Below are 24556 nucleotides of genomic sequence, written 5' to 3'. Positions count from 1 at the left end.
TACGACGCATGCGCGCGCCAGCTGCTGTTGAGAGAGAGGAGGGAAGGAGAGGCGCACCTGCTGCGGACGCGGAACTGTTGACACCGTCCGACGCAGGAACAGGCGAGGCTAAGAAATGCTCTGCATTTAAAAAATTCTTGTGCCAGTGCTGCCTACTTACCGCGTTGTTTGATGCGCAAACGGGAAACCGAGTTTTGGCATCATAGGGGTGCACCGTATATTTTTCAGGAGGATTAATATCACCAAATTAACATGTGACAAAGGATTTGCTAAATTAAAACGCAATATTAGGTCGCTAAACGACCAATGTTCGGCTAAAGCGTAAACTAGCCAACTGTGCTGCACTGGGTCATTTTGAATGTACCGCCATTCACAAGTGAAAACAGTGGGTACTATACCAACCTAGTATAACTATTATTAATAATATAGCCACCTTACTTAAAATATTTTAGACAAAAATTGAAACAGGTGTTATACAATAATTTGTACTGGCAACAAAGCAACCAGTTCAGAACTTTCGCACAGTGGCGCCACTGAACGCAAATCTTCTAGCAAAGCGAGCCCACTCGAACTAGCAAAGGGTGTCCACCGCTCACTAACAAACCGACAGGTGATTTTTGTAAACAGTCGACGGGTTCCGTGCTTGACACTGCGATGTGATCGCGATTCTCACTGTGTGGGCCGTGTTTATCTCGTTATTCAACCTTGCCATGACGACGTTTCGCGACTGACCGATGCCTTCAAGGCCGCATCATGTGGATGAAACCAGAAGAGATTCTTTTGGCGAACGCCTTGTGGTGAGCAGCCTGTTTGGCGGTCGTGTCCGACTCGACTGAGCACGCGTTCGCTTGCTGCCAGATGCTGGAACGAGCTACACGAGATGCTATTAATCATTTATTCTGGGCTGCCGTGAAACCGCGCTGGCTACGTCGTCTCGACGGAGCTTCGTTTACTGTAATGAACGAATGTGTGTCGTTGTTTTTGTGCAACGCCCGTTGCGCAAGGCTGTTTAGCTTTGTACGTCCTGCCACGAAAGCCTCGTTTCTGTTAAGCTAACGCTGTGGCCGAGCTTTGCAGGGAGTGGCGAACTTCCGGGCACTAGTTCTAAGAACCTAAACAAAACAGTCACGGTTTGAAAAAGAGAATAGGACGGCTAGGGAATCAACAAGCCTATCGGTTCAGACCTCATCGAGCGACTGCGGATAGCTGACTTGCCTGTCTCGGATAAGATTGATAACGTATATATGCAGAACGCTGATACCCGTTCGACGAGACTGTGTTTGGGTCATGTCACCGCAACTTAAGTTGATCAGCATTTGCTGGTCTGTGGGATTATCTCAACCTGCCAATCTGTCTCAGTGCGTGTGGTGCTCGTACGGCTTTTGATTCAAGGTTGACGCTCCTAGCTTAGGGGCCGGACTTGCAGTCTTAAATAATTATTCTGGCTGTGATTTGTAAAGTGGACAAGGTTTTCCAGACTCTTCGCCGGTTTGAATGACAGTACTTTAAGTTGCTAAACATGTTCCACTCAATCGACAGGCCTTTAACAAAGCTATGTGCGTAATTAATCGCGCTTACACCTTAGCATCGACTCGCCTATGAGAGTGCGTAGCTTCGTGCTATCCATCAGAACATGTTGCGTTTGGACTGATCTTGTTGTGGTGTACAGAAAGGCTGAAAACCTTGTCACAGGCAAATGTCGACGCACATAAATTACGCCTGGGACTGTATAACCAAGGCGTGTAAAGGGGAAGATTTCATGATGCCCGTGAACAGTTATGTATCAACACACGTCAGCAACGGCACGCAAGAGTCTCTCACTTCAGGTTTATGTTTGAGAAAGCATCATCACCATCATTTTTTATATCCCAGAAACTGGTGTGGTTTCCCGGGTAAAAGCTGCCTTGGTAGCTTGATGAAGCCCTGAAAACCACATGCAAGGCAATAGCAGCAAACACGTTAAAGTATGATCAAATTTCAGTTCCTTATTCTTGTAGAGTAAAACTATGAGCATATCCTCCAAACTTTCAGAAAGTACCACGGACAGTGATGCGTGCACAAGTTAACAAAATGTGCATAGAATACTGTGCATCTACATTCAGCATACACGTACAGTGATGAAGTTACAGCAACAGTAATACTTTGAAGCGTTCACTCACACAAAAAAAATATGAACATGAACATGCTGAGTATAACATACAGACAAGACATACCTAAATTACAGTGTAACAACTACAACTACAGCATGCCAAAAGCATCAACAGCATGAAATAGGAACTATGTACTTAAAATTTCAGTCCACCTGAGTGAAAAACCTGCGTACTTCTTTTTTGTTAGATGTCTTTGTATGCGTGTATTTATTGAGTACAAACAGGAGGTTATGACATAACGACTGCCACTCGTAATTTGTTCGAAAATGAGGTATGTGCCATAAAGCCGGATTACGTGTGTTTACTGTGGTGCTGTGACATGCCAGTCGAGCCGATTATTTTCTTAAATATTAGTTGCAGGCTTTTGCAAGCACAGGTTTCTATGCTAGTGACAAATGGTTACTCAAAGCACACGAAAAACAAAACAAAAAAAAAATCGATGCAGCAGCATTTGAGTGATTTTCTGCTGTCATTCTGCAGGATTTTTTTTAATCAAATAAGCAGTGTGGCCTCGCTAGTTATCTCGAGTGAGTACATGAATTGTGACACCACTATCATCAAGTTAACTGTGACCCTGAGTATGGCCTGCGCATAGATGGCGTCAAAAGAAATGCTGTGGGTAGATATGAAAGATAGTCGGTGGCAGTATTGTCCTACATGTTTTGCAGCCTAAAACAAGGCCAGAAGCATGCGCACAATAGGAGAATGTGAATATCAGCTGGATAGGGCTTGTAGCACAGGAATAATGACAATAATATACCGGAAAAAGAAGACGTGAAAGAACACCAATGTGATTCAAAGTGAGGATTTGGAATATAATTTCAGGCGGCTTCACAAAAAAAGGCTTGAAATACACGGGGTAGGATTGGTAGAAAGGGTGGTGCTAAGAGCACATAAGGAGAAAAACAACCTCATGCGTTTTGCAGCATTCATTCGGCCTGGAACCCGCTGCGGTGGCTCAGCGGCTAAGGCGTTGTGCTGTGTAGCACGAGGTCGCAGGTTCGATTCCCGCCCACGGTGGCCGCTTTTCTGATGGAGGAGAAAAGCAAAAACGCCCGTGTGTACGAGATTTCGGTGCACGTTAAAGATCCCCAGGTGGTAGAAATTAATCCGGAGCCCTCCACTACGGTGCGCCTCATCGCCTGCGTTGCACCGGCGCATTAAAACCCTACAATCAATCATCATTCGGCCTGGATTTACTTTTAACCAATGTTGTGCAAACAAGCCTTGTCAGCAACAATAGGTACGGCTTGCAGCTAAGGTCAACTGTAGTGGTCTTCTTAAGTGCTTTTACGTCGTCCGTCTTTGAGAAACGGAGCTCTTGAAACAATTCATGTGCGCACTTGGATACTCCAAGGAAACCCTGAGAACTCACTACTTTATTTTGTTAGAAGTATTTCGCAACGCATACCATGCTTCGGTAGCGTTTATGAGAAACGTTGCTGCCGTGACTGAGAAATCAGCGTTTAAGGGGGCAGGTTTGGAATTACCGCTTTAACCGTTGCAGTGAGACATACCATGCGCTGTGTAAGGAATGTCTTATTGTCGCATCTTCTCTACTTCTCACACCATCGGAGGGGTGTAGAGTAGAGTGATTAGGGAAGGGGAGTCAGCACTCCATGTTCTAAGTGCCTGTCTCAGAATTTTGTTGGCTTCCTGGTGTTTTTTTGCACAGCAGACATTTTTTGTCAGCGTAAGCGGACATTGTTGCTCTGGATTTAAACTGCATACAAATGGGATCAGGTTGGGATCATTGGGAATAAGAACCTGCGCATTTTAGGCATACTACCCGCCGCAGTGGCTAAGGCGTTGTGCTGCTGAGCATGAGGTCGTGGGTTCGAGTCGCGGCCTCGGTGGCCGCTTTTCTGATGGAGGTGAAAAGCAAAAAGGCCCGTGTGTTCGAGGTTTCGGCGCACGTTAAAGAGCCCCAGGTGTTGTCGAAATTAATCCGGAGATCTCCGCTATGGCGCGCCTCACCGCCTGCGTTGCGTCGGCACGTTAAACTCTACAATCAATCAATGAATTCAACACTCAGTCAATCATTCAATCAATCAATCAATCTGACGTCTAGCTAGCTTTGTATGTTGTGGGGCGTCAGTGATGTGCCTTGATGTTAGGTAAGATCTGCGAATTCTCTAACGTACGTGACAGCACGCTTCGGGAAAAACAGTATCAAGGTCTGCTGTGGGGGCGACTTTACTGAGCGTGTTTAGTTGGCATTGCACTAGCAGTCTTCCAAACGTCGGCACTTACACATTATTTTGGGAGTGTAAATGAAGTTTGTCATAGGCCCAATTATCGACTGACAGTTGTCAGTTTATAATTTGGCTGGAATGTGGTGCAAGACGACGCCATAGTCAAGTAAATCGAGTAATGTTGTAAGAAACTGCAGCTGAAACAGTGCCTTGTCCCCTGGCTACAATCGAAGCATGCTAAATGTAACTGCCGATTTAAAACTGACATGTGACCAGGAAAAAAAAATTGCCGTGAGCTGGGTCTAAGAGGAACCGTCCAAAATAAATCTTGCAGGCTGCGATTCAAGTCTTTGACGAAACTGGTGTAGGATTCTTTGTACTTGTAGCCTGGATCCATCTTTCATCCATCAATGCACCTTCTTTCCCTCCTTTAGTACATCTGGCTGTACCGTGGCTGCGTTCTAAATGTATTAGAGCATTTGCGCCAAAGAAATCTTTGCGTGTTTTGGAGGTGGATGAGGACTAATTTGAGATGAATGACGCTACAAAAAGTACATCTTAGAAAGACACTGGCCTTCGAAACTTTTTTTTTTGCTTTCCAACCAATTTTGATGAAACTTCATGGGCTTGTTCAGTTTTTTTTTAGCGGATTTCAAATAACTAATTTGTTTTGATGTGAGGTAACTAGTTTCTGAGGTAATTAAAAATTTCCCTTCGTTGTTCTTGAGGACAATAGGAAACAAAAAACTATTCAACACAAGATTACCAGCGAGGCATTATTACATGCCAGAAGTTGAAAATGAAATGTGGGAAGCAGATTTTTTTTTGTTTTGCAGTCATATATGCAAGTTTACATCGATTCTAACTTCTAAGTTTGAACTACTACTGCTAACCAATTAAAATTAATGCTAATTAAACAACTACTGAAACAGAAAATGCAAAATCTGCTTCCTATATCACATGGTTTGACCATTCAGCTTCACGGTGCAAAAGAAGTGATCTTCCAAGCTGCACCACATGCTGGGATGTACCTCTCCGGAATTCCGTATCACTGCGATACCACTTGCGGTGAAAGAGAGGTGAATTACGGGAAAATTGTCAATTATTTGTTGAAATTTGGCCTCTATGGCTTTTAGAAGTACCTGGTACTTATAAATACCATATACGGAATTTTATATATGCTTTTATAAGAATACGGAATATACGGAATTTTCGGAGGAAAAACTGTGAAAATCAAGAGAAAAGTGATGCCTCAAAAAAAGCTTGTTTAGGCAATTTTTCGGTCCCAAAGACCCATGTGCCCCACCTTAAGCATCCTGTGGCGCTCTTCAGACAAGGCTATATGAATGAATGAACGACAGTGCCCTCGACATCTGACTTTTCCGAGATGCGCACTTTCACTTCCTTCTTCTAAAAGCCTTTGAGGCTTTTGCCCTCGCGGCAGCTGCATTGCATTTGTTGCTTCTGTGCTTCGCAGTCTCCGTCTGAATGTTTCAACAGGGATTGACGTCTGGGTCTATTTGTTTTTGAACTAAGTTCGTCAGATTGATGCCTCTCACGTGTGCTGTGGCCTATCCTGGTATTGTTTGGGTGTTCGATGACCCTTCCACCTGACACGGGGGGGAAAAGTTTTCAAAACACTCTTTCATTTTTGAAGTTTGTTTTTTGTGCGTATGTTAAAGTTTTGTTTTGATCATCTAAAGTTCTTCCTTTGTTTGAGCTTTCGTTGCGTTCGGGAAAAAATGTCTACACCGCTTGCTAGGTGTTAAAATTGAAAATTTTGTGCCGTACACGAAATTGCGGCTACGTAAGCTTGATTTTTAGTGACACACATTTCAAAGGGAAGTCTAATTAATGGAGCCAAATAAACAAACGTGCCTCTTAGTTATACCAATTCAAGAGTGGCGTTTAAAATGGTCGCCGACCTTGAAATTTGGTTTGTTAAATGTTTATCCTTCTGGCCGAAATGACGTGAGCCATTATCTCCGCTGCTGTTTGGCTCGTCAAAAAATTAACTGTGGGTGTGAACGAATTGTTGCATTGCCACCATTTGGTGCCCCATTGTTCTCACAGCGTTTGGCTCGTCAAAAAATTAACTGTGGGTGTGAACGAATTGTTGCATTGCCACCATTTGGTGCCCCATTGTTCTCACAGCCAGTTTGGAAGTCACAGCCATACTCAAGAAATAAAATGCTATACTGAAATTAAACGTTGCATTTTTAATTTAATTACGCAGCAAGAGAGGCTAGTTGGTGTTTCACACCTTAAAGGAGTCATGAAGACAAAATACAAGTTGGGTTTATTAAAAAGACTGCTTTGTCTCGATAACAATGATACCAATATCATTGCAATCTTCGAACAAATAACGGAGATAATAAAGAAAACGTGTGAAGCAGTCGCGGCCCCCTAGCCAAATTCCCGCAACTTTTCTATGACGTCACGGAACCTTGTTTGCGCGATTGGCGGCCGCCTAACTGACCTGTCGCGACAACACATGACTGGACGTCTGTAATGGGGCCTCTAGTTCCATTTGACCGCATCACTTGAATGCTAACGTGCAGTTAACGCGCTGAAAATTACGTTTTATCGTTGGCCCGTATGACGTCATTCTTGCTCATAACACGTCACTGTGGCGCAAAATTTCGAAGTTTTTAAATACTTCTTGCTTTTTTTTTTGTTAAAAAAACATCTTTTGTGGCTGTAATGGAGCTGAGTGAGATACTGAATCCTCGTTCTTTCAAATTACACGAAGTTGTATTTTCTCTTCATGGCTCCTTTAAGCAGGGAGATGGAGCCGCACCTAACGCGACACACCACAGGGGTTCCAAAATGACGTGTGTAGTACGTGTACATGGCTGTTACGGCTATTGTACCCCATGTGTTGTACATATTGTGTGCGTGCATATGTGCGTTGCACATGTATTGCTTGTGGAATGGAAACCCTCATGTTGCTTCATGTTTGGTAATGCTCCATTTCGCTGCCCATGATTATTAAATCTTTATGTGGGGATGACAGAGGGGCTGCAGTGGGAGCTCTCAAATACTTGTCTGTGCATAAAAAAAATGAACCACTTACTTCGTCGTGATTTTTTCGGATTTTTTTTCTGGCTGCTTTGGCCACGTTCACGCATGCGTTGTTCCCGTGTATATTCTTTTGTGTGCGGTGAAAATTTCAGTTGGTGTCCAGCGCTACTCCTGTGGGGTCTCTTCTTTGTTGTCCCGTCTATGCCGCGCCACTTAACTATGTTTCGCAGGTTTAAGGTATCTGAATGGAGTGATAGTGTGATGTTGGTGGCCAGTTGGCATGGTACTAAACAAGTTGACCAACTTGCCCTACAAGGCATTTAGGAGGACACTGCTCACGAAACAGTTTGTTTTAGTTGTTAAGTAAACTCTGTGAAGCTGTCAGTCTTGCTGCTTTTCTCTCACTGATTTCAAATATGGCATCATTTTTTTAGTAAGTCAGCTAGTTACCAAGATAATTAGCAATAATTAGTCATTGAAAAGTAGACAAAACAGTGTCAGTCACGAGACTGTAATCTCTATATTTCCCAATACTATGAGCCCTGGTGAGTGCAAAAAGAGAATTGGTTTTCTGATGTACCTCTTGGAACTAATTTTACAGCTCATTAAACCTTGGTGGCACCACTGTCAAGGAACCCTTTCGACTGCCCATATCAAACACCAAAAGCTGCAAAAGACCGATTCTCTTCCTGCACTTACCAGGGTTCATAGTATATTGGAAAATGTAAAGATTACAGCTTTATGACTAACACTGCCTTGCCTATTGTTCCTCCAAAAATGACTAATTATCTCTAATTATCTTGGTAACTAATTGGCTTACTACAAAATAATAGCATTTTTGAAATCACTCAGTGGGGAAAAAAGCAGCAAGAAGGCGGACAAGCTTCACGGAGTTCAATGAAATTGTTTTGAGAGAGCCACGTCCCCTTTTAACGGTACTGTTTCTGTTTTTTCTTCCCCCAGGGTGACGGAGCGGTCCAACCCGTTCTTCGTCCTGCAGAGGCGGAAAGGGCACGGCACGAAGGGGCTGTCCTCCGTGCTGGTGGGAACCCTCGATTCGGTCTTCGACAGCAAGGTGAGCTCTCTTGTTGTCGTCCTTCAAATGGGGAAGAAGTGTGGCTGTACTTGGGTACAACTTGGGAATGACGGTGAAAGTTGCACGTGCGGCCAGCTGTTTCTTCCCGCTGTGCAAAGCGCGCGTTACCGTGTGCATTTTGAACGTGACACAAGTCGTCCCCCGTGATTTTTGGGTCTTTGGGCAAAAGTTTATTTTTGCAGTTATTGTGATGAAAATTGAGGGACGTATGTAGTTCTTCGTTATGTTTGCATACATAAAATTTGTTTTTAGTAAAAAAGTAACCACATTCAAATTTATTCAGATTTTTGTATTTGATTTTTTGACAGCTTTTGTGAAAAAAACTGCTGGAGCGATGCAGCTGAACAAGGAGCCAGTGAACGGTGCACAAATCAAGGAGTGCAATGGGTCTAACATCATCATTCTATGTGGTCTATAGCAGAAGTTCTGACTTTTTGAAGTTTCGCCTTCAAAGGTGGGAACCAGAAAAAACGGCTTTGCCTTTCAAGCCCAAACCTCGCGTGGTCGTAACTTTAGCTACAGACCAGAAGATAGAATAAGAATGTTAGTCTCATTGCACTCCTTGATTTGTGCACTAAAGTGTGCACAAATCAAGAAGTTAACTTGCAGCCGAATATAAGGAGGGCATTGTTGTTTGAGCCACCGAGTCAGACAGCCAAAGTAGTGTACCAAAAGTAGAGAGCCTGCGGACTGCCTCAATTGTTTTGGCAGTGACTGTTAAGATCGACGCTCAAATCGATGTTCTGTGTTAGAAGAAATAAGAAACAGCTTGATGGGCCCAAGCTTATGTATGAAGCGTACATTGGCGCACAAGCAGTTGAAGACGCCGAAAGAAAGTCTAGCAGACAATTGGAAGGGAGTTCCTGCAGCATAAAATCCTAAAAAGGAGATACGGTAGCGTTGAAGTGGGAACAGAGAGTGAAGATGACACTGGGTGGTACGGACGGGCAATAGGAAATATTGCTGGCTCTTGGGCACTGCGTGTTTAAAAGTAGTTGGGGAAACAAAAGTGAATTTATATCTGTGCTGACACAATCAAAATATAATTAAGTTGGCCAACCGAGCACACGAGCTGTGCAGGATAAGTATAAAATTCTGAGACAGAACGAACATCCGGGCGGAAAGAAAGTAGGAGCCAGTATCACCAGGATATCATAAAAAATGTCGGCCAGGGCAGCTGCACTGAAAAAAAATAACACCATGCTGGAGAAGTCGTGAAAAAAAAATAATAAATTTTTTTCTGACCTGATTTGTGTTGTAGCAACTTATCAACTGTCCTTTGAAAGCATTTAGGTGGGGGGGAAAAAAATAGTCTTTAGTGATCTCTCTCTTTGTGGCGTTGTTACGGATTTGATCTGTTATTCACACAAAATCAGGGCGTTTGTTCTGATGAAAAAAAAAAAAGCTGGAGTGTTAGAAGCAGAAGCAACTATGGCTCACATTTTTTTTAAGTGCAGAGCACTTTAGGGGCTCGCCTTGTCAGTGTAGCTCGCTTTATGGACCCGAGTAGGGGCGACACGGCGTTCCGTCATAGCGGCTGTCGTTGTGGTGTAACTGGAGGCTTCGAAGCCAAGCATCTTATATAGTCGTAAACGTTCGAAACTCTTGAACCGCTGGCACTTGTCATACATCTCTTCAACGTTTAGTGCAAGAAATACTGCAGGTACAATTGAGGCAAAATATACATAATTAACCGACAGCCCCCCGCGTTCAAACGCTGTTTGGGTTGGTTTTTTAAGCGAAAAGAAGTGGCAGTGCAACGCCAGCACGTGCGGAAGGAACAGCAAGCACAGAAAACAACAGAACTCCCGCTGGCGCAGTTTCAGGCAGGAGGCGCGCGAGCACGGCAGAGGCGGGAAATTTGAAATGTGTTGGGTGGTAGCAGTGAGCGGATAACGATGCCACAGCCCGTTATGGTGAAACACTGCTCTGCACTTCCGACAGCTTTCACGCTGTCGGAGTGGAACAGCTTCAATTTTTCTTAGCAAGTTTGAGTTTCGAAGTGCACGACAGCGTATCTGGAGCGGTATGTCCTCCTCGCTATTCGTGTGCCTCGGCTGTGTGGTCAGAGGAACGTCGTTTCTGCCACGGAGTGCGGGCCATACCTAGGTTTGTTCTGCCCCGTGTCGGGTATTATTGATGCATCATAATTGCAGTGGGCATTTCGCCTGCTCCGATGCACGTAACTGTAGTTAAGGCTGTAATTAAGGATTTGAAGTTATGCCCTGCGCACTTGTATCCCAAGCTTCCGAGATATTTATGTCAAGACTGGAAGCAGCTCTCGAAAATTGCAGTGCCTGTAGCCGCAGTGCGCAATACAGATTGTTGAAAATTTAGATCGCCCTCTCCAAAATTTTGCAGCCTGGTATTCTTGTAGGCTGCGTGCAACCTCGAGGCGTTTGGTCAGTCATCTGCTCGCGATTTTGCTTTGAGGGCACCGTGGGTGCGTGTCGCCTGTGTGTACGACATACCGGCTCACTCTAAAATGTCTGGCTCTCTTTTGTGCATACCTGCATTGGTTGGAGCCCCTATTATGTTGTGCATTAAGCTTTGCACTTGTATTGCAGCCTGCCCCATACAGGATACTGCACCGGACACCGCTCTCTGAAGTCAGCTATGGTGAGCGCCTGCTTGCTTCGCCATTCCTTTCGCTCATTAATCATGTGCTTTATTCCTTTCTCTAATTAATTAATTAACCTGTGCATCATTATTAGTTCACCGGTAAAGCTAGGGGAGCATTGGGAGTTTGAGGGGGATGCGTAACGAGCGAGGGGATTGACATTGCAAATTGAGTGCAAATTTGCACTCACAGCGCAGATTGCTCTCAATTTAATTTATTTTTCTCGTTGGGCCACATTAAGTTTTACCGCTTCTGGATGCTATAGCGTAAGCAAGGCCAAAGCCTGCTGGCAAGCTGTCCTGTTTTGCCTTTATTTGTGTCGTCTTTTTTTTTTTTTTGTGCGCTATATGCTGCCATTGATAGTATCTTCTGTTGTGAAGTTTCGCTGTTTCTGTATCACCACACCAGCTGCCTGCAATTAAAACACTGTGCTGTCTGTCAAAAGTGATCCGAGGAATGTGCCTATGTTCTGTAGTAATTAAAATATCTAGTAGAAGCGTCACCACACTGGCTACATTCCACGTGAAAATTATGGTAAGATGAAAAAAAAAAAAAAAGTAAGAAAGTGTGACTTTACCAGCAGCATTACTCCAGCTTATCAGTGTAAAAGCCCAAGACGTTACCTTTATATTTGTTGCCAGTGACTTGAACATCGAACTCGTTTCAAACAAGGGCTTGATAAAACCTGCAGAAGCTCACAGCAACAACTTACGTATTCTGAGGAGTATCGCCATGAATGAAAGTTGGTTAACGAAAACATCTTTAATATGGGTATATGTGCAGGAAAAATTTGGTGTCTCACGTGTGTTCACTTCTTGGAGCCATGGCGTTCTGACCCTAGGAAAGCGTTTCCCCTCTCAGAGAGGACTATAACTCTACAGCCGTTGCTATGGTTTGACAGGGAAGGAGGGGATAATGGGCACTTAGTTGTCTAAGCGATGGAGCTGAAACAAAACCTGGAGGTGCAGACATGTAAAGGTGGTCAGGCAACGTGAGTCCTGTCAGCTCGCAACAGTTCCCTTGCTTTATATCTTCCACGGTGGTCACTCCCTGGCTAACGCTTGTTGCTACTTGAGCATGAGGTCTTGGGTTTGGGTTCTGGCTGTAGTGACGGCCATATTTCTCGTACAAGCAAAAACAAATTTGAATCCCCTCCGTCTAACGATGGGGATGGCTGAAATGTGAAGCTTCCTTGCATGTGAAGATTTTATGGTGTGAAGCAGGTTGTTTTTGTACTGAGGAGGATAAAGTTTGCCCGGGGGAGAAGGACGAGGCAGGTTTGGCGACGGACAAGGACCAAAGTATATTGACGAGACAAATTAGAAAGTAAGGTCACCAATGAAACTCAAGCTAATCTAACAACAGCACTCTATGACAAAAGGTCCCATTAAAACAGTCCCACTCCCAATTGTTCGCACTCACGTGTGGGTCCCCGTCGATGAGCTAGCTCGGTGCGCAGGGCTCGGTGCTCTCGTCGATGCCGGTGTGCGGCCGACGAACAACTCGTCAGATTCGGACCGGATGCTCCGTGGCCGGTCTCGACTGGAAGAGACCCGGCGTAGCCCGGCTCAAAGATCTCCTGAGCTTTGAGGCCCAGCCGAGAGCTTCCAGGAGGAATGTGCGGTTCCGTGACAAAGATCTCCTAGGCGTTCTCACCCAGCCGAGAGCTTCTTTAACCACCTGCTCCTTCCTACCTCCACCGCTAGCCACCTCTCCTCTTCCTCTTTTGCCACGTCTTTTTCTCCAACCTCAGCACGCACTTCGTCATCTTCGCTTCTTTGAACCCCCAAAAAGCACTTCCTCACAAATGACCAAGTGTCGAAGTCAAAGTTGCTGCAATGAAAGTCCAAGCGTCACTGATCAAAGGGCCAACCGCGTCCTAGTCAAACTCTAAATGCTGACGACAGCAAACAAATCCCTCGCAAGAAAACTGAGTCCCCCCCCCCGTTGTCATCGTTCTAGAGGGAGGGAATTTGAACTTTGTTTGAAGAGAGAACGTGCTCTAAAGGTGTAGTGTGGCAGCATGAACAGTGCATACAATCGCTTTAAAGGGACACTGAAGTGATTTGTAAACAATGCGGGATTACGAGCGCAAATTGTAGTCCGGAGTCCCTAGGCCCTGTTTCGACCACTCTGAGCGCGTTTACGCGAATTGATTTAGTAGAAAAACTAATTCTAAAATGCTGTCCTCCTCTCTGCACTCTCGCCCATTTTTTTTGGCGTTTTCGTGTGACGTCAGCAGGAGAGGAGCTGGCAATTGGCTGCGCTGCTGCACGGCTCGCCAACCTTCCGCAACCGAGTCATTCGGCCCAGCGTTTAGTCCGCCGGCCGCCTACGGGTCATGGCAATTCGCTCGATCAGTTGAAACTAAGCCACAACACGTTTGTGAATGGAAGAATGTGCCTTTCTTTACTTCGTTAGTTTGTACTCTGTATCTAGCTCCAAGTCAAGGTCGCTTCACACAAGCGCTGCACAAGCGCACATGCGACGCTTCGCTGACTGGTACGCCAGTAGGAAAATATAAGGCCTCTTGAAGGGGTGGAAGAGTCAGCGAAGTCAATATAGGTACTAAGGAAATCAAATCAACTGATACTTTCACAGTATAGCGTAAACTAGGGTGCGGGAAGCACATTTTTGCGCTGGGCGATCAAGCACAGCGGTCAGCAGCACGACTACGCATCTGCGAACGCTTTTCCGTCTAAGAAATGCAATTGCTAGACGTGAGCTATTGTGGAAACTCGGGGGACGCTTACTGCACGAGCGCAATACAACAAATAGTCACCTACGCTGCTTAAAATACTAAAACTAAATAAAAGTGTAAACTGGTTATACATTAAATACCTTATATTTCCATTCCCGGCAGCGCTCTCGCCGGTGGCCGTGTTGTCTGGAGCGCTAGGTATAACATCGCAAGTGTTTTGCCCGTCACAAGTTCGAATCCCCGCGGGTACAAGTTTTTTTTTTTTTTTAATAAGGTAACTTTTTTGTTTTTCGCCAATGTTTTCTATACTGAGTTCACCTTTTTCTGGGCCGCAACGTTCACTGCTCCACGAACTAGTCCGCAGAACTCGCGCAGCCTGGCACTGGCGCGCTAGCGAGTTCTCGTTGGCGTGCTGTTGCCATAAGCACCGACTGCTTGCGGGCAGTGGGCACAGGCCAGAATCAACAGACCCTTGGCCTGGTGTGAACACGCTTTTTACGATACAGGTATGAGTGAGGCAAGCTCCAAATATGGGGGAGAAGCGCATGACATTTGGGCGTCTGCGGGTACGCGGAGGGCGTTCATGCACTGCGTAGGCCTCGGCTAGTGAATACTACGATTCCAAGCCGTCCTGGGAGGCTTATCTTATGCATTTTACAGCCGACATGGCAGAAGCGCGGTACTACGATTACTGGGATATTGAGAATGCCCATCCAACGACGCCATCGGATGTCAAACATGTTTTACAGAACCGAAACCGAAACTTGTTTGATTGCTAACCTTGGGCATCGTCCAATCACGGTGCCCCCTCCTCCCAACGTCACATCTAAGTTGGTGCGGCCGCCGCAAACCGCGCATGGCAGTTTTTCTTCTTTCGCGCTTTGTAAAATAATTACCGATTTGTAAACCGGATAAACGATGAAAAGTGTGCTAATTTGAGCCAGTCTACGCAGTGCAAGCAAAAACGGGAGCTTGAGAAATTCACTTCAGTGTCCCTTTAAAATCCAAACTGCTTCAATCGCGAGAGGCGGATAGACGTTGGCTTCCTAATGCTAGGGACCCCGGTGCGGTTCCAACTGCAGGAAGCGTATTTTTCTCGCATCATATCGTCTTCATCATGTGCCCTCCCATTGTGTAATGTTGGCTTCCCTGCAGTATGTTTAGGCAATGGCACTGCCATCAGCGAGACCAAGAAAGCTTCGATTTGGAACAAAGTGTGTGTGCGAGATTTTAGGGTCTTGAAGATCCACAGGTGGTGCCAGGTAATCCATATTCCTCTGTTGAAGTGCGTGTCATGACCTTGGTGGTTTGGAATTTAAAGTTTGATTCTACCGTTGAGAGAAGGCATTACTGGTAACCTATTGTGTGACCTCCCGGTGTGTGCGACAGTGCATGGGATTCCGTGTTGAGACCCGGCACGTTCTTTACCGGCCTCCTGCTTCTCTCGCAGTGGTGGCCACGTCGCTGTCCCGGGAAGAGATCTTCCAAAACTGGGCATGGATCGAGGAGAACCTGCTCGAGACGCTCAGTGAGTGGCTGCTACACCCTGCACTTTGGTTTGTAAGAAGGCCATGAAGACAAGATACAAGTTTCATTCACGCACACACACAAAAAAACTGCCTCCTGACAACAGTAATGCCAATTTTATCGCAAACTTTGAAACAATGGAGATATTGACGAAGACGGATGAAGCAGCGGTGACTTCGCAGTCACTTTGCGTTGAGGTCGCTATGGTGTCAATCTTGTTTGCACAATTGCTGGTTGCGGACGTAAGTCACTGCCAGGAAACGTGACTGGGTGATTGTGGTGGGGCCTGTAGTTCTGTTTGACCTTACCACTGGAACTGTAACTTGCAGTTAATAAGGGGGGGACGCTGTTCTTGAAACAGCTTCCTTTAATTGGTAAGTAAATTCTGTGAAATTTGTCAGCCTTGCTGATTTTCCCCCTATGATTTCAAATATCGCATTATTTTTTCAGCTGCTCAATTAGCTCTTAAGATAATTGGATATAATCACCCATTTTTGGAGGAACCATAGACAAAACACTGTTGGTCATAAAACTGCAATCCCTATATTCTCCAGTACTATGAACCCTGATGAGTGCAATAAGAGGAAGGGTTTTTAAACTTTAAACAGCTCATTAAACTTTGGTGTTTGAAATGGGCATCCAAAATGGTTCTTTGCCACTGGTGCCACCACAGTTTAATGAGCTCTAAAATTAGTTCCAAGTGGTGCATCAAAAAACCAATTCCCTTATTGCATTCACCAGTCTTCATAGCATTGCAAAATATAAAGATTACAGTCGTATGACCAACACTGTTTTGTCTATTGTTCCTCCAAAAATGGCTGATTGTCCCCAATTATCCTAAGAGCTAATTGACCGAATTGAAAAATAATGGCACATTTGAGATCAGTGGGGAAAAAAGCAGCAATACGGGCCAGTTTCACAGAGTTTACTTCAAATTTAAAGGAAGCTGTTTTGTCCCCCCTTTGCGCACTGGTAACTACAGTTTGAGTGGTGGCCCGTTATGCTGCCCAATGCGTCACTTTTGCCCATATCACGGGAATGCAAAATTCAAAAGTTTAATCAGCAGACCTGTTCAAGGGACCCTGCAACACTTACCATTGACTACTCGGAATGTACTTTGGGGTAAATTCTATTGTCCCAGCAATCTCCTCCCGCAAGAATTATGAAAATCCGTTCACTATCACCGAAGCTATGCGCGATGAAAAATCGCGCATTAATGTTCCCTCTCAACTCAACCGCGGACAACGCGACGAAAGCTGCGCACTCTCTCCCGGAGAGGGGGGCGGCGCGCGGCGTACTGATCGGCGGCCTTCAATATGTCACAGGCCAGGGAGTTTCGTCCTTTTCCCCGCAACGTAGACGGGTCTATTTGCCGTCTGGTGCCACAAAAAAGCAGGCATGGTGGCCTGCTCGCAAGCAAGCGCTCAGGCTGGTAGGGCGTTTTTGGAGCAACAAACGTTTGTTGTCGAGTGGGCTCGTTGAAAGTGGAATATTTAGTTCGTCACTCAAACTCCGCGCGCACTCAAAACAAAAGAAACACCAAAAGCCCGTGGAGAGGTTCAGACATACAAGAGGTTCATACACAGCGCCGACAACGGGTGATCGTCACAGGAAATGCCAGAATTTAGCCGCGAAGTTGACCGGCGACAGCCAATAGGACAGCCAGGACAGCCATGGCCCAATTGACGTCGCAGAGGCCATGCCAGGGGTGCATAGTGACCAGAATTGAAGAGAGGGCGGTTGGTTTTTCCTTGTCTTTCACAGCGATTTGCGCCCTCACCGCTTCACGTGCATGTGTAATATTTGGCTCGGGTGTTCCTGGCAGTGTAATTTAAACGTCGCGCAGGTTTACTTGCACTGCCCGAAGAGTGTTGCAGGGTCCCTTTAAGACTGAGCTTGGTGCGATGGCAATCCCCGGGACTCTGACGAAGGGCGATGGGGCCGCCAGCTCTGCTGTTTCTCCAGCCTTGCACCTCTAGTGCAACCTGCACCAATTTTTTTTTTTTTTTTTTTTTCAGTATTTGCTGTGTTTTTTTTTGTTGTTGTTTAAAAAACACCTTTCATGGCTGCAATGGAGGTGACTGATTTACCGAAGGCTAGTTCTTCAAATTGAACAAAGTTAGTTAGGACTTAATTATAGAGTTAGTCACCTTGGCATACCATGGACCAGACATGCAGTTGGCTGCTGCTGCTGCCAGAGATTGGTGGCTACCTTGTGGCTATCACTGCCTACCTCTGTAGTCGGCTTTTAGGGAACGAGTTAACCATTGCAGGGGCTTTAGACTATTTCGGTGAATTGCTGCAGTTTTGTGATGTTGCCTTGTAACAGTGCAGCTTGTTGTTTATTACAATCCCACAGGGTTTTAAGTGCAGAGCACTTTAGGGGTTCACCTTGTTGTCGTAGCTCACTCGCTGGACCCATGTAGAGACACACGGCGTTCCGTTGTACTGGCTGTCACCATGGCGTAACCCAGAGGCTTCGAAAGCCAAGCGGTTTATATAGTCATAAGGGTTCGAAACTTTTGAACTGCTGGTGCTGGTTGTACATCTTCCCGTTGTTCAGCGCAAAGAAAACTGCAGGTACATGTGAGGCAAAATATACGTAATTAACCGGCAGCGCCCGCGTTCATTCAGTTAGGAACACTCGTTTGGTTGGTTTTTACGATAGCAAGCGAAAAAAAGCCGCAGTGCAACGCCGGCACATGCGGGAGGAACAGCAAGCACAGAAAGAACAGAACTCCCGCTGACACAGTTTCAACCAGGGGGCGGGGCACGCAAGCACTGCGAAGGCGGGAAATTTGAATTGCATTGGGTGGTAGCAGTGAGCGGATAACGGCGCTGCAGCCCATTATGGCGAATCACTGCCCTGCACTTCTTTCACGCCGAGTGGAACGGCTTTAATTTCTTTTCAATTGCTTTTGGGTGAAGTGCGCTTTTCTACTCCACGTCTGTGTGATCTGTAATTTTGCACTGCTGGGAGCTGCTCTTGTATTTCATTTGCCCACAGAATTTCTATGCCAGGAGCAATTTCGGGTTTCCCAGAAACTTCTCTGGACTGGCAGATAAGAGAGGCTGGTTTGCTTCATTGAAGTGGGGTTGATTAGGCTGTATGGCTCTGCCACAAGTACCCTGCAAACCAAGAGTTGCAGTTGTCGATCAGCTCTTGGGGGCACGAAAAATCAGGCACACGACAGGTGTTCCATCGATTTTGTTTCTAATGCCGTTTTGCACGGGGGGGTGGGGGGGTGTGGCAACGGCTGCGCTGACATAAGATAACGGAGGCATGGTCTTTCCGGAAGATGCACCTAACTGGCCTATTCTCATTGTGCCCAAGATCCAGCAACATTGCCACATTTGGTCACATGCGAGGAAAAAATTCTGGCAGCCGCCACTCAAAAGCAAAAAAAAAGGCACATTCAGGGTGATCAGGTCCAGTTACCTAGCAGAGGGAGAGACATTTAAGTACGGGGCTATGTTGTTAATAGGTCATCTGTGGGGGCTAGTTGGTGGAGTCTAGCTCAGCTGGGAAAGTGCCTAAACTTGGAACAAGTGGACGAGGGCAGTTGTAAGTTGTGCTGTCACCCTGTGTTATTCGTCCGACTGTCTTTGTTCCCTTATTCCTGAAAGGAGGAATTTATGTAAGGAGGGGAAATGGCCCGTTGTGGCATGCCTGGCGAGCACCCAAGTAATGTTGCACTGAAAGCCAGTGAACGCGGACTACGAAGCTTCATAGCTGTGACGACGAAGGAGGAGGCAGTGGCACCTGATAGATGAAAGGATAGTGGCCACAATTCATTTTGAGCTCCGCCATAAAATACCAATCGCGGCGGCTGCGCAGTTTCTTCTCCTGCGATGGATGCCGCTGGTTTAAGGGGGGACACTGCTTTTAAAACATTTTTTTTTTCAATTTTTAGGTAAACTGTGTGAAACTTGGCAGTCCTGCTGCTTTTCCCCCACTGATTTCAAATATGGCATTATTTTTTCAGCTGATCAATTAGTTCCCAGGATAATTAGAGGTAATTAACCATTTTTGGAGGAACAATAGATGAGACAGCATTGGTCATAAAACTGTAATCTTTACATTTTCCAATACTATGAACCTTGGTGAGTGCAATAAGCGAATCGGTCTTTTTATGCATTGCTTGGAACCAATTTTGCAGCTCATTATACTTTGGTGTCTGAAATGGACGTTTGAAATGGGTCCTGGCCACTGGTGCCACCAAAGTCTAGTGAGCTGTGAAATTAGTTCCAAGTGATTCATCAAAATAACGCTTCTCTTACTGCACTCACCAGGGTTCATAGTATAGGAAAATGTAAAAGGTTACAGCTTTGTGACCAACGCTGTCTCATCTATTGTTCCTCCAAAAATGGCTAATTATCTCTTGTTATCCTGGGAACTAAATTGACTTACTCAAAAAATGATGCCGTATTTGAAATCAGTGGGAAAGAAGCAGCAGGACTGATGAGTTTCATAAAGTTTACTTGAAATTAGAAGAAACTGTTTTAAGAGCAGTGTCCCCCCCTAGGCCAAGCGCTTATGACGTTGCTGCCGCAGGAACCTAGGTACATTTTTCCTCCTGTGTTGTTCTTACTGGGTGCCTTGTTCAAAGTTTAAGCTCTTTCCCAACTAAGCAAAGTTGTGTCACGGTTCGCAGTTGTCACGTAACGAAGTCGCCCTCTCCCTGACGTCCCCCTCGTCTCGTCTGTTTTGCGCCGCAGAGTCGTTTGACACGGAGGACGAGGCGACGGAGTTTGTGTGCTGCAAGGTGCTGAGCCTGGTGGCCCAGCGGGAGGTGTCCCTGCCACCCGAGGTGGACCAGGCGGCGGGCAGCAGCGCCCAGTTCCGGGTGAACGCCAAGCGCTTCGCCACCCTCTTCCACCTGCCCCCGCACGAGAAGCTCGTCAACTGTGAGCACTGGGGGACCACATCCTCTCTCTTCTTTCGCTCCTTCCCCCTGGCCACCCTGGAGCCTTCTTTTACGCTTGCATTTCGCTCTCTGGGTCACGACACAGGACAGGGCCCTGGAATGGAGCAATTTTAGCGCTACTGCTACTCATAGGTCCCTGTTGGATTACTTGGCAATCTGAGCACGAGGACACGGGTTCGATTCCCTGCCGTGGCGGCCACTTTTCTGATGGAGGCGGAAAGCAAAAACGCCCGTGTGTTCGAGATTTCGGCGCACGTTAAAGATCCCCAGGTGGTCAAAATTAATCCGGAACCCTCCACTACGGCGCGCCTCATCGCCTGCGCTGCGTCGGCGCGTTAAACCCTGCAATTAATCAATAAATTAATCAATTCCTTGGCAATTGCAAAGGGTAGAATTGCTGTTCCTGGAAATTTCCTTGACTGGGCAGTTCTCAGACCTTTGTGAGATTTAGTGGGAATTTCAAAGGGTTGAATTGGCTTGAAAATTTATCTTTACTGAATTGCTGAGTGCAATTGCCAGATTGTTGTACATTTTGTAGGAAATCACAGGGGTTTAGTTTAATTGCGATTCCAAGAAATTTCTGTGAAACCATATCTTGACAGAAGTGAAGTTCTCACATCTTTGTGTGCTGTTCTCACACCTTCGTGCAACTTTTTGGGAATTGCAAAGGGTTATCTCGGGTGAATCCGGTCAGGTGTGTTTCTCAGATTTTGGTGCAATTTCTTGAGAACTCGAAAGAACTGAACTGTTCCAATTCCAAGGAATTGACTCAAAACCCTTTGTTGGGCGGATTGCACAAGGGAATTCCAGACCTTACTGCAAGTTTTTTTTAGAGAATTGCAAAAAAACTGAATGGCAATTCTGAAGAATTGCCTCGCTCGAAACCCCATCTTGGCTATATGTCACGCTGGAATTTTTTAGCCTTGCAGCTAAGCTCTGCCATTCGTCAACAGCGGCTGTTTACTCTCTTGTAGCTATGTCTCGCATTTTACTAAAGTATAAGGTTTTTTGTAACTTATCACTGCTGGTAATTTGACCCCACATCAGTCAAGGAGCAGAAACGATCTGTGATCACAAAACACGTCGACTTTCACTGTTCAACAAGCTGTTTGGAGTGCCTTTTTAGCATTGATGGGAAGGTTTTTCTGAGAGGACACAAATAAAACGATGGTTGTACTCAGTCAGCACACGCACGTCTTGTAAGAAGCTGTGCCCATGTCTTGCAGTGAGGTGTGTGACTAGACGGTTTAAAGAAAAAGCTAAACCAAGATAAATACGAGGGGAGTAGGCGTGCTGAGTGCAGTGCTGATTAGAATAAAGGTGTTGTCGTCGACAAAGTGGACTGTGATGCCCCTCGCCGAAAGCACACGAAAAAGCTGTGTACGGTAGGTAATCGCTGCGTTGGGATAATCTAGATGAGGTGATGACGCGTAAACGTACAGGGTGGTGATGACTGTCCAAAAGCAAAGCAGGTGGGTTGCAAACTTTGCAGCAAAACTGTGAGCTTCCTGCTCTATGCAAGAAAAAGCTATACTTGGCACAGATACGACTGGAATTTATGTTGTGTAGTTTATGACAATTTTGCAAGTGCTTTTCCTTTGAGCCTGGGGTTTAAAAATGTGGTTACAAAATTGGACCGAGGTGCCGTCACCACGGTCACATTACAGACTGTGCACAGCGGGCTACCGTGAACCGGTTCCCCCGCCTTCCACAAACCGTGTGAAATAGACCAAGCATCGCCTGCTTGTTCAAGATTCTGGAAACTGATTCGTGGCCAGCGACAGTGCGGCATAAAACACAAGGACGAAAGAACGGCGTAGAGGAGAAATGGAGCGTTTGTCCTGTATGCCTTTGTCTCGTATGCCTATAGGCCTTGTGTTCTTTGCCACGACGTAGTTGACCACGGATTACGAACTCGCCCAATCCTGCAGTCCGCTTGGTTCACGGTAATATCAGTGTCACCTTTAAGCAAGTACCTAAAACGACTTTTTTATTTATGGACCGAATTGAATCAAATTAGGCGAAGCATTTATGTAGCTAGCCATTCTAACAACAAAACAAAACTGAAATCAGTTTAAGGCTAGCTTTTATACTTTTTAAGTTACTAGAAGGAAAATTATCTGAAACTTGCATTCAGCATAACTAATTAGGCAAGAAGTCATCAAGGTTTTTACGCCAGTGGGATCAGGAAGGTCTATTCTGTGCAAGGAAGCTATTAGATTATTGCATTATATCCTTTAGGCATAACGAAAGAACAAAAAAAGTTTCACCTTCCTTTCAAAATCAGAAATAGTTTCATGTCAAAAACAAAGTGAAACCTCTGTTTTTTTTTTAGGTACAAGCAATAATCTAATAGCTTCCTTGCATGGAATAGACCTTCCTGATCACACTGACACAAAAATCATGTTCAGTTCTTGCCTAATTAGTTAAATAACATTGGGGCAGCTTTGTGAAGGTAATTAGTCTGGTAACTGAAAAAGTATAGAAGATATTTTTAAACTTATTTAAGTTTTGTTATCAGGTTAGTTAAGTACCTAATCATTTTCCTAATTTGGCTAAATTTGGTCCATAAACAACACAAACAGTTTTACATGCCACGTCCCTCCCTTAATGCGCTCCATGCTACAGTTCAGTGCAGACCGTTTGAGGAGTGGGTGATTGAATGAGAATCGGGATGCGAAAAGCGTGCGTGAGAGTTCGCCACCTCATGTCGCCTCCCCACCCGTCCCCTCCTGTCGTGGCAGACTACTCCTGCAGCCTGTGGAAGGGGCGGCTTCCCCAGCAAGGCTGGCTGTACCTGGGCATGCAGCATCTGGCCTTCCACGCCTTCCTCTTTGGCCAGACCACCCGGCTGCTGCTGCGCTGGACCGACATCACGGTCAGGGCCTTTGCACCGCCTCCTTTTATTTGGGCAGCCATTTGCCAGTCGGCGAGTTCGCTTGGTGATTGTGCAGCTTTTAGCGGGACAGTCACCTTTGCTAACGGCTCCGGGTGTTGAACAAGTGATTGGCATTGACGGTTCGGACAGAAAATTGAAAAAAAAATTTAAAGCCGTTCCACTCAATGTGAAAGCTGTCAAAGTGCGGAGCAGTTACTCGCTGTAATGGGCTGTGGCACTGTTATCTGCTCACTCTTACCACTCATCACGCTCTTCCCCGCCCCGTCTCATTCCTCTCCTGATGAATTCAACGGAGGTTTGTCCAAGGCATTTCAAATTTCCCGCCTTCGCAGTGCTCGTGCGCCCCCCTGCCTGAAACTGCGCCAGCGGGAGTTCTGTTTTTTTGTGCTTACTTTTCCTCCCGCACGTGCTGCTGTTGCATGGCCACTTTTTTTTCGCTTACCATTATAACAACCAACCCAGCCAGCGTTCCCAACTAAACGGACGCAGGTGCTGGTGGTTAATTATGTATATTTTGTCTCAAATGTACCTCCAGTTTTCTTTGCTAAACAACGGGGAGATGTATGACCAGCGCCAGCGGTTCAAGAGTTTCGATTGCTTATGACTATATAAACCGCTAGGCTTTTGAAGCCTCTGCAGGATGCCCTACGACGGGTACACTGTGTGGCTCTACTTGGGTCTGCTATCTCGCTGCGCCGCCTGGTTCTGGCAGTCGCTTGACATCGAGCATTACAGCGAGCTGGGACGACAAGGCGAGCCCCTAAAGTGCTCTGCACTTAAAACACGCTTTTCGTTTAGAAATTCGGCTGTCCAGTAGAGAAAGGTTGGTAAAGGGGCTTTCGGTAGACCCTGTTGGCGAGTTTATGGAGGGTGAAGGAGGCAGGTCTGTTGCTGTGCACCATCGATTCACCACTATGTATTGGGCTTATTCAGAAATCTAATTGCCCTTTCGGGCTTTGTACCTTTGCTTGAGTAGCATGCAATGCCTACACATTGGGTCCTTCTCAGTCGGACCCTTTTGCCAAAGTAAGAAAAGAGGAATTCAGTCGTTTGAAGCAAAGGTTGAGGTTACTGGGCTTTTGAGTGCGTAGCTTTACACCTAAATGAGACGCCTGGATCGAGTCGAATTAAGTGACAGAGTTTAATTAACTGAGGTCAAGTAAGCACGAGGCGAATGTACCGGTATGTGTGAATGTGGGAGTGGTACTGCCAGGATGCCGCCAGGGCCTAAAAACGAGCCACAAACGAAGCTAAGTAATCAAGCACGTTTGCACGCGTTTACTGCAAAAGCGTCTGCAGGGTGAGGGTGTCTCTTGGCATTGCGAACAAGTCAGAACGAAAAAAAAAACGTCACTTTTATTGGGGAATCAGGAAATTACAAGAAGTGATTGCAGTGGCATGCTATGACTTTTTGTT

At 45.8% G+C, this 24556-nt stretch overlaps 1 protein-coding gene across 2 annotated transcripts in view; it reads left to right on the top strand.

The window, feature by feature from the left end:
- The first annotated feature begins 590 nt into the window (after positions 1-590).
- The window catches only part of Tbc1d8-9 (TBC1 domain family member 8/9), a 90348-nt gene continuing 66382 nt past the window's right edge, over positions 591-24556 (top strand). For both annotated transcript variants that reach the window (XM_077671303.1, XM_077671301.1), the window contains exons 1-6: positions 591-797; positions 8333-8444; positions 11033-11084; positions 15237-15314; positions 20033-20221; positions 22986-23119. In XM_077671303.1, coding sequence (XP_077527429.1) covers positions 754-797; positions 8333-8444; positions 11033-11084; positions 15237-15314; positions 20033-20221; positions 22986-23119 — 609 coding nt within the window. In that variant the 5' untranslated portion in view covers positions 591-753. The remainder of the gene's footprint in view (positions 798-8332; positions 8445-11032; positions 11085-15236; positions 15315-20032; positions 20222-22985; positions 23120-24556) is intronic.

This window comes from Haemaphysalis longicornis, unplaced genomic scaffold, assembly GCF_048455015.1.
Source record: "Haemaphysalis longicornis isolate Haplotype H1 unplaced genomic scaffold, Haemaphysalis longicornis Haplotype H1 scaffold_5, whole genome shotgun sequence".
Taxonomy (NCBI): domain Eukaryota; kingdom Metazoa; phylum Arthropoda; class Arachnida; order Ixodida; family Ixodidae; genus Haemaphysalis; species Haemaphysalis longicornis.
The sequence above is the reverse complement of the archived record's forward strand: the minus strand, read 5'-3'. Positions and strand labels throughout refer to the sequence as shown.